The sequence below is a fragment of the Varanus komodoensis genome, unplaced genomic scaffold (genome assembly GCF_004798865.1).
Source record: "Varanus komodoensis strain SLA01 unplaced genomic scaffold, ASM479886v1 scaffold1, whole genome shotgun sequence".
Lineage (NCBI taxonomy): Eukaryota > Metazoa > Chordata > Lepidosauria > Squamata > Varanidae > Varanus > Varanus komodoensis.
The window spans coordinates 56,202,063-56,215,219 of record NW_025335268.1 but is presented as its reverse complement, the minus strand read 5'-3'; the positions used below and the strand labels follow the sequence as shown (position 1 = coordinate 56,215,219).

At 42.4% G+C, this 13,157-nt stretch overlaps 1 protein-coding gene across 1 annotated transcript in view; it reads right to left on the bottom strand.

The window, feature by feature from the left end:
- The window catches only part of LAMA4 (laminin subunit alpha 4), a 101,428-nt gene extending 89,124 nt beyond the window's left edge, over positions 1 to 12,304 (bottom strand). The window contains exon 1 of the mRNA XM_044426191.1: positions 11,617 to 12,304. Within this exon, the coding sequence (XP_044282126.1) occupies positions 11,617 to 11,817 (201 nt within the window). The 5' untranslated portion in view covers positions 11,818 to 12,304. The remainder of the gene's footprint in view (positions 1 to 11,616) is intronic.
- Positions 12,305 to 13,157: the final 853 nt, after the last annotated feature.

Sequence of the window (13,157 nt, the reverse complement as noted above, 5' to 3'; positions counted from 1 at the left end):
TTTTTTGCACAGCTGCCTACCTGCATATTTCCGATGTGTAGAGGCCCATGTGCTCATACTGTAGACTCATTTTTCTTTACCTTGTGGTTTATAAATAGGGAGCCTATGGATATTCTGCTGGAGCTGTATAGTCTCCTGTGCAAAATGATACATTGAACACATGGAGGCATGGGGCAGGACCAGTGGGCATGATTCTGACCTTTGCTCCATATATTCATTTCCTGAAGAAATGATGGACTGGTTAGGACATAATGTATGCTTCCTTTATGCTAGGGAAGGAATTGGCAACCTTTTTCGGGCCTGTGGGAATGGGTTAAATTATCCTGGGCACCACTGCAAAATGGGTGCACGGCAGATGATAGCACTGGCTTGTAGTCCCTGGCCATCTGCAGTCCCGTGGGTGACCCAGAGCATTCCTCAGAAAAGAAGATGGGCACAACTATAGTCCACCACTTTGGTTTGAAGTAAAAATAAAAATAAAATTGGGAGGGATGGGGCACTTTGATGGACACCAAGAAAGGGGTCTGAGGGTGCACTGAAGCCCGTGGATTCATGTTACTCACCCCTGGGGTAGACTATTTATGGGGTGATAATTTTAGAAATTCTATCCTCCAATGCCCAATGGATAGCTTTCCCTTGGTAGTTGGATCAGAGGCAAATCTTAGCTTTCATTGTGGAATTTTGAGGCAAAATTCATCTTTTCCAGAGCTGCAATTATGTGATTTGTTCCACCAGAGAACACTGTGTTTTTGATGTCACTGTGTGTGGGTAAAACTAGGATCCACTAAGGATATGGGAAAGAATGCTAAGCAACCATAACTTGTGGAAGGAAAATGACACCAGCATATATCTTACATCCTTTCCCAATGGGAAGGAGGATTTCTTGTATATTTTAAAGAATGAGACAAATTCTTCATTTCCTCATTCTGACAAGTTTTGGTCACTAAAAAGCTATGCAGTCTTATTCAGTTAAACAGGCCAAGTTAACCAAAGCAATAAAAGATTGTCTAGGGCAAAGGATTTGTGCATTGCTGCAAGTTGTGGAATATGAAGATCACAAGCCAAGCCCGCAACGATCGGTCCAATGAAGGGAGAAAGGAGAGCTGGCTGTGATTTACACTTATATGGTATTCTTTTGGAATTATGCTTCTACAGAAATGTATCCCCTTTATAGCTTGTTTATTTCAGCAGTTTTCATGGGATCTTGTTGAAAGACTATTTGTTCCTGTTATTTGACACAAATATTGCAGTTAATATAATTTATTTGTTCTGCTTGGAAGGGCTATGATAACAATGACCTTAAGTGCAATGAAGTCACTTAGGAATGCTAAAGAAAGAGACAAAAGCCCCTGTAAGGGAGCAGACAGCAAAGTCTGGCCCATAAAACAATGATTTGTTACTAAAGCATCCATGGCAGTGATGTAGCTTGTATGTTGTTATGGTCCGTTAGCTGTAGGAAGGCCACATCTCTCTGTGTGGTGAAGCATTAACTCAGCCTTCACTTTCTCACAGTTTTGTTTCAGGCAAATCACATTTGTTATTCACAGGATACCTTTCAATTCCTAACCCTTCTAAACTGGAGTTTCCTTTGCTGGCAAAGGGAGCTTGAATGTCATTTATCTTCTCAAATTTCATTCCCCCCACCCCACACAATGAAACTATTTTTGATTCTCATCATTTGAGAATTCCCCCCTTTCCCTTTTGCTCTTGTACTATTAACAGTCTATTATTTCTGCTAGAGTTTTTCTCTCCCTGGCAAGCAGATTGCACTTGATCCAGTTCTAAGAACACAAATGTAAATAAGTTGCACTGAGAATAAGTCCCATTGTATTAAGTGGGAATTATGTTTGAGCAGAAATCTATCAGACTGCCTTGTCAGCTAGTACTTATGTAAAAAGGGCATTCCCACATCTATATTATGCTGAAAATAATGTTCCATGGATACAGAAATGAGTAACAGTCTTACAGAATTATCCCAACAGTTTAACAAGGAGGAACATAAAGGTGGCAGGCAAGTAATTAAGGGCAAAGTTGGAAGAAGACTTTTAGATTTGATCATGGAAAACCTTAGGGAATAATTTCAATAGAACGGAATAGATAAAACCAAGAGAAAGTCATGCATTTCATTTGCTTGCCCCTGGACTGGAGAAAAATGGCTTACCAATTTGGAACTAGCCAGTAGTACCAGAATGTTGGTAGCTAGCTGTCAAGAAGGGCTACTAGGAAGCTACAAGGAGTAGCTTGAGGAGACCAGGTGGGCAGCACTGAGTATGTCCAGGTGCTTGCCTGGCTGCCCATCTTCTTTTCCCCAAAGAAAAGGACCCCAGCCCTGGTCACATGACCCATGTGGGTAGACTGGACATGAGGAGGGAGCAGTAGCATCACACAAGTAACTCCCATGAGTCACCTATTTGTCAGCTATTCTGCACAGAGTTTACACACACACACACACACACACACGCTTGCATGAACAAAGCTCTGTTTCCACAATCTTGGACAGGGTACCAGTTGTGCAAGTATGATAATAGATTCTGTACAGAATAGCTTATCCACATGGAAAGAAAAGGGCAAGAGTCTATTGCAGGTCTATTGCTTCCCCATCTTGTACCATGAATCTGCTCCTAAGAGAACAGAAATTCTGTGAAAATGGCTGCTAAACTTCCTCCTGGTTGGAAATGTGGAGCTTGCAAATCAGTATGCAGATTGTCTTATTCAAATGAATTAAGGGTGGATGATTTCTGTCTGCATTCAGGGTATAAATGTTTATCCTTGTTGCTGAGGGTGGCACAGCAGTTGAATACAGCTCCATAAAATAGCAAACAATGGGATCTGAGTGTTTTTAAAGTAGAGTAGCTATCCTGTTGCTGTGTTCAAATCTAGTTTTCTTCTGTTACAGATGCTTCCACATGGTTAGCCTTTTCCTGAATCAAATGCAAGCCAAAATACCATTCAGCAACAAAGTCTGATGTCGAGATGGGGTTGATTCCAGTATAAACATTTCACAGTTAGGCGTTCTCTATAAAAGTGCACACTCATATTTTCCATATACAGTGCGATGGGCAAAGGCTTAGCTTAAAAGGCATTCTTTTCCACAAAGGAAAAAACTCATACAGATACACCGTAGCTTTCTGCAAGTTTTCTAGCCTAAGAACATACTTAATTCCAGAGCTTATCATCATGATAAAAAAAACGCATAGGAATGCCCCTCCCCAACACACAAGTTCTAACACTGTTGATGATGTTCCTACCACTGCTATTTATATGCATTTCTTGTCCTTAAAAAACATAACTATGAGCTGTAAAAGTTTGTCTGGTTTTATCTGATTTCAGATGCTGTTCAAATGTAATATGAAACTACAGGAAGTTTTTTCCTCACATCAATTCACAAGGCAAAACAGGATAGAAAATGACAGCTGGGTAATTTGTATTTAATTAAATACACCATTCCTTAGATGTCCAGAAGCTTTGATGTGAAATGTTTTTAAAAAGCAAAAGCAAAAATAACATTTCAAAAGCCAGAAAGACACCTATAGGAAATCGCCTTTTCAAGGTGATTACTGAGTTGCAGAAATTAATCTGGTTTCAGATCAACAGGTGCAGTGCAGGTAACTTGGTCTTCTTCCTTGTCCTCTATACCTTGGAAGCAACTCTGTTCTCAGGTCCAGGGCTGTCCTTCCCTGAAGGCAGAGTGAGACAGCTGCTTCAGGAGGCAAATGCCAGGTGGCATGGCAGGGAAAGATGATGAGACTTGTGTCATGCAGGTGCCTGGTTACCCCTTAGTTACTTTCTACCTCCGGTGTGGTGAGTACTGTCACCAGGGTTGAAGGAAGAAACTACTGCCAGCCCAGGCAGCTTCTGTGCATGGAATTTGGAGGTTCTCTCTCAATCAGAAAAATTTCTCTGGCTGTCCCTCTGGCAGTCTACTCCTGATCCTGTTTCCTTTTCCAGCAGCACTATCCAGCCCCTTTGCCCTTAGCAACTGTGTGTACTTTCCCTCCCTTTTGCTTTTGGCTTCCTTCTTCTCATTCTCCCTTCTTCACCTCATCCACTTTCTCTTCTAGACTTATTCTTCCAGCCATTCTGCTTTTCAACCTACTCCCTTTTCTGACAGCATTCACATGTGCTGCAGCTAGCTGAACCAAAAGGATGACAGGTGATGAATTTTCATTCTGTATGAGCTTAGGTAGAGAATAATGCATTTAGTTCTAAACATTTTACTTATGAATCAGATTGTATTACCGACATTGTAGCTTTTCCAGTGAAAGAACCCAGTCATGTGGCTTAATTCTTAGGATTACTTCTGGGTGTTCATTACAATAAAGCAATTACCTCTGATGCTGTTAGAGTAACAATCTTTTTACAGTGCCTTTCTACAATGTGATTATAGCACATGACATAGATAGTTAGGTCATACTGTTTGGCTTGCTGATTTCTTTTTCTTCCCAGTTTCCCATGATTTAAGGAGTTTAGCACTGGCAGTTTGTACTTTGGCAGCTGATTTCCATTAAAATGTTGATGTGAATGAATCAGAAGTTACAGTTTCAAACATCTGTAATATAACTTCCTCTCCACACAAGTCACTTTCTCAGAATGAGGAAAACTCATGCCATGGAAATTCCCTTCCTGCAGTGAACCTGAATGATGGACCAGGATTTGATGTGTCCATTAAGAAACATAAGTAACGCAGCACCTGCAGGTTACAAAAAGCACCAGGGACCATTTTTCTATGTCAGAACAATTTACTAGAGTCTAAGGGCCAAACCGGATATTATGGGGGAAACACAGAGTTTTCCACTGTAACTCTAATAGTAGAAAGGGTTGTTTGCAGAGAACAACTGAGAAGTGAGAAAGGAGTGACTGAACTTCTACCTGCTAATTCTGCCCTGCAAAGTACCCCTTATGCAAGTCAGTCAAAAATGGCTTTTCCTGAGTTAATTTCCAAAATCAGCAAAGACTGTGGCTCAGATGGGTTATGGTGGGGCAACATGACCTCAGGCAGGTGGCATTTGCAGAAGGCCTCACTTGGGAAGTGAAGGACTTAGCCTCAGTCTCTGAGGGGTATCCCTCAACCCAGTATTCTTCATTAACTTGGAAACATGGAATGGGAGGGACCATGTGTTTGCTGAACTAATTAGTCCCTCAGTAACTGGTTTCCATTAAAAAGATTTGGGGCTGGGCTTGTGCTTTTTTAAATGACTTTCCCACCTACCTTTCCTCTGTAATCCAAGCACTCCTGAGAAGAGCAGTGGACTGGTACCCCACTTTCTCTGAACTGTTGTCAAGGGAAGACTGGCTGACTGCTGTGGAACAGACACTTTGCTGTGGTCAAGAGTGCTTCGCAGCTGTCATCACTGAAATGCTGTTTCAACCCTCCTTGCAGAGGCAAGACAAGAAGGCTGGGTTCAGAGTTGCTTTCCCCATGTCAAGAGTGGCTTGGAATCCCACTAGAAGCCTTTGGACCTGCCTTCAGTTATCTTGTGTGGTAAGCCACCAAAAGTTGAAGTTGCAGCAGTGAAATACTTTCTGCGCCTGGACTGATTCTGTCCACCCAGAATTAGTCCACTGGATTATTGTGGACCAGAGGAGGCACAGGAGGGCTTCCAGGTGAGCCTTACCCAAGCATCACAGCCTTCCCAATCTCTGAGGCTTGCTACAGGATCCTGCCTCCTAGCTTGACCTTGAGTGCTAAAACCTGGCTTCCACCCTGCCTGGTTTGACTCTGAACCACTGATGCACTTTCTGACTCCTGTCATGTCTCAGGCCTCTGGCCATGTTTCAGTCTTTCTGACAGGCATTCTTGAAGTTGGCAGGCCACCTCAAAGGCTGGCCATTTCCAATGGGCTGGATGAAGAAGCAGCAGGAGGTAGGTCTTTTTTGCTAAGAGGCTGGTATTATAGCTTAGTATGAAGTGGGACACGGCACAGAAGATCGCTGTCTCTCTAGGCTGGATCATTTACATCCATCATCCATTAAAGGTTAGACAGGTGAGCAGCAGCTAAGAGGAGGGTGAGAAGCAGTACCATTTTGTCTTCTGGAGGAAAGGAAGCTGGAGAGAGGATCATATTGCTCAACTACTTCCCCAGCAGTCAGCACTGGGGACGTGGTTCAGATAGGGGCCTCTGACCCCTCTGGGTTGTTGTACACATTTGGAGTTCTGAGAGAGTGTCATGGGTGCTCCCATGGAATGGTAGGCACGGTTGTTCACAAAACACCCATTCCCAGAAACCAGATTGGTGCAACTAAAACAAATCTGACTTGTCCAAGAACCTAAGCAGAAGGCAGAGGTGGGATCCCAGTTCCAAACCACAAAACCTATCTTTCGAGGTCCAATGAAGAACAGTAGCACTCTGTTTGGTAGCATGCCAGCCTTCCAGTTAAAAATAATTCACTAAAAATGAAGACATAAAATTGTAAGTTGGAGGGTCCGGAGCTTGGTAGGTGCCAGGTCCATGGATATATTGGTGCCCACTACACTGGACACCCCATAGTTAAGATGGTTCTTCTACTTACTGGGGAAAAATCTTACTTCCTTCATGATGGAAGGAAGTACAAGAAGGAAGTTGTCCCTGGTCAGGTCCATCACTGTGTCATTTGCCTACTTTTATTGTTTTGGGCGTTAGGTGGCTATGTTGCATTATGTGAGGAATGAGTCTGTGTGAGATTTTTGTATTTATCTGTTACACTCTAATCAGTAAGAATCTTTGAAAACAACCTGTTACTTTAGAGCAGCTCAGCCAATCATTGGAAGAGGCATTGCCTTATACAAGTCATTTGAATGTTTAGTCATCATTTTATCGTTTTAAAGATCTGCTGCTCATGAAATCTATAGGGTGTGTGTGTGTGGAGAGAGGGAGGGAGGGGAAGAGAGAGAGAGACTTGTTCAGTGTGATGTATTCAGTGTAGCTGAATAGTAATACTGGTTAATAACCAGTGAATAACCAGTGAAGTTGATGAACATGGGTGAGTGTACTTTTTCATTTTTAAATACATTGTTTGCAAAAGGACCATATTTTCAAAATCAATGAACAACAGTCTTCGCTGACAAATGTAGACAGGAATTTTAGAATGTCATATTGGATAATCAGGTAATTATGCTTCCACAATGTCTATATCCAAAGAATTTGTAGGGAAAGTTCTGCATGGCATTAATCGGACATGGTTCAATGCCACAATTGCCTGTGAGTGTCTTCAGTAGGCTTTGCCCACTGCATAATGCTATATTATCCAAAGTGGTTTTCCAAATGTTGTAGTCCACCTTGGAATATTCGGTGAAGTGATTATGTGGTTCTCATGAAACCACCCTTTATAAAATCTGGCACCACTGGCTATGACTAACAGTCTGTGTCTGCTCAGCAGAGTGAGGGTGAGCCCCAAGTCAATATTTGGACTAAGAAATAAATCAAGACGGATATTATAGGGAGGTTTGTTCTGTCTTCTGAGTTAAGAAAACCATGCAACCCCTAACATAGCTTGCTTCACATATGTGTTTTTGCACTGTTCCTTTTTAGCAGCTTGAATAACTGGGCTGAGAGCAGCTAATTGGTTCAATGCAGGAATGTGCAAAGGAAACATCATTTCATTTTCACTGCAAAAGCCACTCTCATGTTATTTCATCTTCATTTTAATTGTCTTTATTTTTCTTTATCAGCCTTTTCTTGCATTTTGTCTTACTCACTGATTTCAGGGGAGTCCCCCTCTCTTCTAGTAACTCGGTGTTTCCATCCAGATGATGCAATATTGGCAGTCACTAATATTTGCTCAAGGCATCAAGCTGCCAGATACTAGGCAGATTGGACAGAAAGGATAAAAATGAGTGTGCAAAATGGAAGTGAGAGTATCCACATTCGTTTCCGCTGCCCCACACACTCATGCTCATTTCTATATTCAAGAAAGGAATTCAAGACAAAGGAGGGGGCATCATTCCACTATCCAAATGACTGCAAACCACTGGCTGGGGGGCTTGGGTGTCCTTTGATGAGGTGCCTTGAGCACCCTGGGCTGCTGTGGCTGATGCTCATTGGCTTTGCTTTCCCTTGGGCCCTATCACACAGACAGGGGGGACAGGTCTTCTCTTTGCTGACCTGGTTAGGTCTGGGTGCAGGTTTAGGTTCAAGACCAATTCCTGATCCTGCCGGGATCAGGTCACTTGGCCAGTGGAGCAGCAGAGTGTCCAGACTGATCCGTGGGGTAGAGATCAGTGATGGGCCAGGTGATCCTTGTTGAGAGGCAGACCCACTTGTAAGTACCAAAGGACAAGACAGGAAGCTGGCCCAAGAATCTCACCAGATGTCAAGGTAAAGTTCAAATCAGAACTAACAAGAGTGACAAATCTAGAAGCAAGTCAGAACCAGAAACCAACCAAAGGATGCAGGAATAAAGCAAATGTTGCTCAGCCAAAGCTCTAATAGAACAGGAAGCTCTTTTAAGTTCCTTCCTTTCCAGGAGGTTTCAGTGGCCAGCCTGGGTGGGCAGAGTCCATCCAGGACCTAGGCAGATACAGCACCCTGCCGTTTGATGGCTAATGATGCCATGAAGTGGTACATTATTAGACAGACACCTTATGCAGGGTGCAGTTCACAACATCCACATTCTTCAAACTGGTCAAGGGAAAATACCTACATCTCTCTTCAATAAACCTCTACATAGTCCACAACTGGTCAGAACAAGGAGAAGGTATTTTCTAAGCCATGCCATAGAACTCACCCTGAATTTTTGTACTGTAAATTGCAATTGATTCATGGATTGTACTTGCAGTAAAGCCCGTGCATATATATCCAATTATACTAGCTTGTAGGACTCAAATATGTGGTTACTGAAAGAATAAACTATCATCGCTAGCCAACCAAAATTGGATGTAACTATGCACATGAATCCCATTGGTTTGATGGAAAAATTAAGCATGTGGTTTAACCTGTCCTATGGAAATTGATTGATTGAGAATGGTTCATTTCTCATTGGACTGTATTCTTCGTTCCTTTTTTTTTCCCTTTGAAATGAAGGACCTGCTTATGCTATGAAGCCCTGTGGATAAGTACTAAGTTCACCAAGTTTAGCCTGCAACTAGGCTAGGATATTGAAAATACTTTGAAACATTGCAACAGCTGGCAGAACTGCTTGCAATGTCAACTTTCTAAAAACAACAACAACCACCCAACAAACAGAAAACATAATCCTCATCCTCCTCCAGGAAAAAAAAAACCTCCTAAATGTTTTGGGTAAAACCAATCCCAATGAAAAAATGTACAGAGATAAAAATCCTAAGTTCACCTTACATGAAGCTGGCCAGCATGGGCATTCTGTGTTGGCTGAGATGGCCTGTTCTCAGGCTTCTGTCACTCTTATCTTGACCATTCTCTGGCATGACTAAACATGCATGGATCTATTGATTATAGGAATGATTTGAGCATATGTCAATCTTTCCCCTAGAATTTGGACCAGGCTGTGTCCACTCTTCCAGGCTAGCATGCATGGCACTTGGCTGCTTTGTTTTCCTTTTGCTTCACATGGCCAGTTGCATTAGGAATTTGCTTTGGAGGCCAGTGTACATTTGCATTACACTGCAAAACCCAAATCTGCAAATCAAACATTTTAGTCTTCCTGCAACAGGTAAGGAACTTGTTTTTTTAATACAAACAAAATATATGAGCAGGCAATTTAAATCCCACATTATGGACAATACCCAAGCTGCTTCCCTTACTGCACTTAGAAATTGCAGATTAACAAAATTTAGGTTGTCCCAGCTGATCATGTTCCTATTTAGTCATAGATCAGAAATGTATTCCTTGTGCAATTTTCCTGGACATGGTTTTTACTCAGGCCAACACGTGGAGATCTATTAGTAAGAAATCCTAAGTGTGCAGAAATCATAATGATGATACATACCTATTCATCCTTAGTACAGTATAAGGGTCAATAAAAATGTTCAATTTCAAACCAAGGCTCTTTTGCTGAAATTTACATTTAAAGGCAGTTGAACATTTATCAGTTAAGGCTAAAATCCTGTACCCACTTGAACTCATTGAACAGAATGATACTTACTTCTGAGTAGACATATGTACTCAGAAGTAATGTAACTTACACTAAAGCCATGTAGCACTTGTAACTGGGGCATATAATTACTGAGATATTCACATTTCTGTGCTAATGTCTGCTCATTGTCTAGGTTTATTGCCAAGACATACAGTACTTCCTTTCCCATGACCTTCTGTGCATTAATTTGCCCCCTTTGCTGTATCACCTAAACAGGAGATATTTTGTTCCCACCTCTGTGTAATCTCACATTATTTTTCTCTCTGCTTTGTTAATTACAACAAAGCCAAAACCAACCAGTCCCAGTTATCCAACATACCCCCTAACAGCAATGATAAGTGTCTATCTGTCCAATCCCTCTCAGTGGTTTCCTGGTTTCCTATTTCACTTAGGCATTGTCATTCTTTTCTGCAAAGTTAGAAATGTTCTAGCTTTCTCAGGTCTCTTCAGCAACTTCCTTTTAAGGTGCCAGTCCTGTGCACGCTTACTGATTGAACTCGTTGGCATCTACTTACAAGTAAGTGTAAGATGAGGTCACACATGTGATTTCACATAGATTTTATGCAGACTATAATTCTGTACCTTTGCAGAGCAATGAAAACAACAGGACTTAGAGCCGCTATCCATATTATGCTTTCATATTGTGGAATTTTCCTGGTAGTCACATCCATATTGAAAATTGTAGATACTTCCTATGGAGCCCCACTTGCTCTTTTCATAAAGAGCTCCTGGATGTGTGGGGTTCTTAATTCACATCACTGGAATGCACAGCCCTGCACAAGCATCCTCTTGCTTGCGCAGGAAGCACTATTCTCCATAGATCTGAAACTGAGATGCCTTGGGAAAGTTCCATGTGCATAACAGGATCTAAGGGATTGCTGGATGAGATGACCCCATCAGGACATCTTTATTGATTTGAGGGAAGGCATGAGTATGATGAGAATCCAGAAATGACACTGGCTGCCAGTGTCTTTCTCATATGTACAAACACCTTTCCTTTGATATGATACTGGACAGGAGAAGGATTTTCAAGACAAGGGGCCACCAACAGGCATTGCACCATGATTTCCTTCTCCACTCAACATGAGATGTACTTAATACAGTCCAGTTTAGTGCATCCTTATGATAAAAGACACTGAAATAGACACACAGTTCCACAGTTCTATCTCCCTTTTTCATACACCCCAAAAGCCCCCAAATAAAGCCCCCTCCCCTTTAACAACTTGCTGGATTTCAAAAGGCCTTAGGAAAGAGTGGCAGCCCCCCCTTGCCCTGCATACCTTTTTAAATGAACTGATTCATTTACCCCTCAAAGCAGGCCTACTTTGTTGTTTGTTGCAGAAATCAGGCACACTAACAGAAATATTGAATAACACTGCTGCCTATTCAATGCAGACATTGGGAAATGTATCTATAGGAGTGGGGGGTGGGGTGGAGCCCAAACTTTCTAGTCTTACTTGAAATACTTAAAAACCCTCAAAATGCCATGTTCCCACTTCATGGACATCTGGTGGCTTTCATGACATTAAAAAAGGAAGAAAATGTACAAAGGAGGAGAAAGGTCAACAGACAGAGGAGTTCCCATACCTCAGTAAAAGGCGACCAACTTCTGAAAGTTACAGATTGCTGCTGTCCTCTGATGAGGCTGTCTTCTTGGCTACCGACTGCTGAGCTCCCTTCAATGTCAGAATGAAAAACATTGCTCTCCGGTGAAGCAGAGCTGGAGGAGAATGACTCCAGGAAGGCGAATATAGGGAAAAGCAGGGGCCAGGCCAAGATCAAAGCCATCTCCTCTGTTCACATCCAGCAGTGATCCTGCAGTGCCTTCGTGCTTAATTTGTTTGCTTCTGCTTTAATCAGCCCCCCACCCCCCTGCTCCGTTGAGTGGCGCCTCAGTTATTTTAAGTTTCAGCTTCCAGATGTGGCACTTTGCTCAGGCAGTTTTTCAGCAGACCTTTATTAAGGAGTGCCTTTGCTTTCTCTCTCAGTCGCTTTCTGTGCCTGTAGCTCCTCTTTCTCCCCAGAGGCTCCAGCTGAATAACAGACAGATGGGCAGTGCTTAAAAAGCGAGTGTCAAAATGCGGATTGTATTCCAGGAAAGCTGTGCTGCCACCTTATCTTCTCTCTGTCAGGATGCAGACTGAGGCGGCCGCCAGACTCTGCTTTTCCTCACATTCTCAGGATCATCACTCCCTTGGCACCTTCCCATTGGAGAACCACCCTCTCGAAATGTTGCCGTTCACACACTGAAGTCAGACTCCCTAAACCTCTGGGCCATGCCAAGTCCTACCATCGGGATTCAATAAGGAGCTTTTGGACACAGTCAGCTCTAATGTCTTTTAGTACGTACCTTCAGTTGCAGAAAATGTAGGGTTTTTACTTTCCTGTTAACAATTTGTGACCCAAGAGAATCAAAGGAAGAGAAGATTCTTTGCAGCCTGAATGTCAAAAGAAGTAAAAAGAAGGGGGAAAAAAAGAAGGAAAGAAAGAGAAAGCCCTTTCTTTCAACCCCAATTCACTGAAAAATGCATGGCTTAATTAGCTCCTCCAGTTTCTTCAGCCCCACCTTTCATAATCATGCCTGTTCATTTTTTAAAGAAGAATATTGTACAGCACAGATTCAGAAAGTGACTTCATTACGCAGATGCATGAACTTTTATTTACAAAGACCAACTTGTTTGCCTCCTCAAGAGATGCTTTGTGAGGACCCTGAAACAAGGCTCTTAGTGTATAGGAGCCTGCCAACTAGACTACTAGTCTGGACCCACTATTTTCTGATGGAAGGTTCCAGCAGATAATGACATCAGCAGAAGTAAATAAAGGTGGCAGGGCTCCCAGCAGAGCTGCCAGAGATTTTAGGGATCCTAGTGACCGCCTGGATCAATTTCATCCCTTTTCTTTCTCTTAAAGTTTCCTCTCCTTTCCAAGGAAAATGAGCTCTGTGGACTGTGATTCTGATCAGGTGTCATCTGTTGCCTTCCTTCCACTCAAGCAGAAATGTAAAAGAAAGTGATGCCTATAGACAAAATGATAATCACAGTGCTGAAATGCTGGGGTGGTGGAGATAAGATGCATTCTAGGCACCCGTCCAACTCTGTAATAGCAGGAGTATGGCCACTGCCATTCAT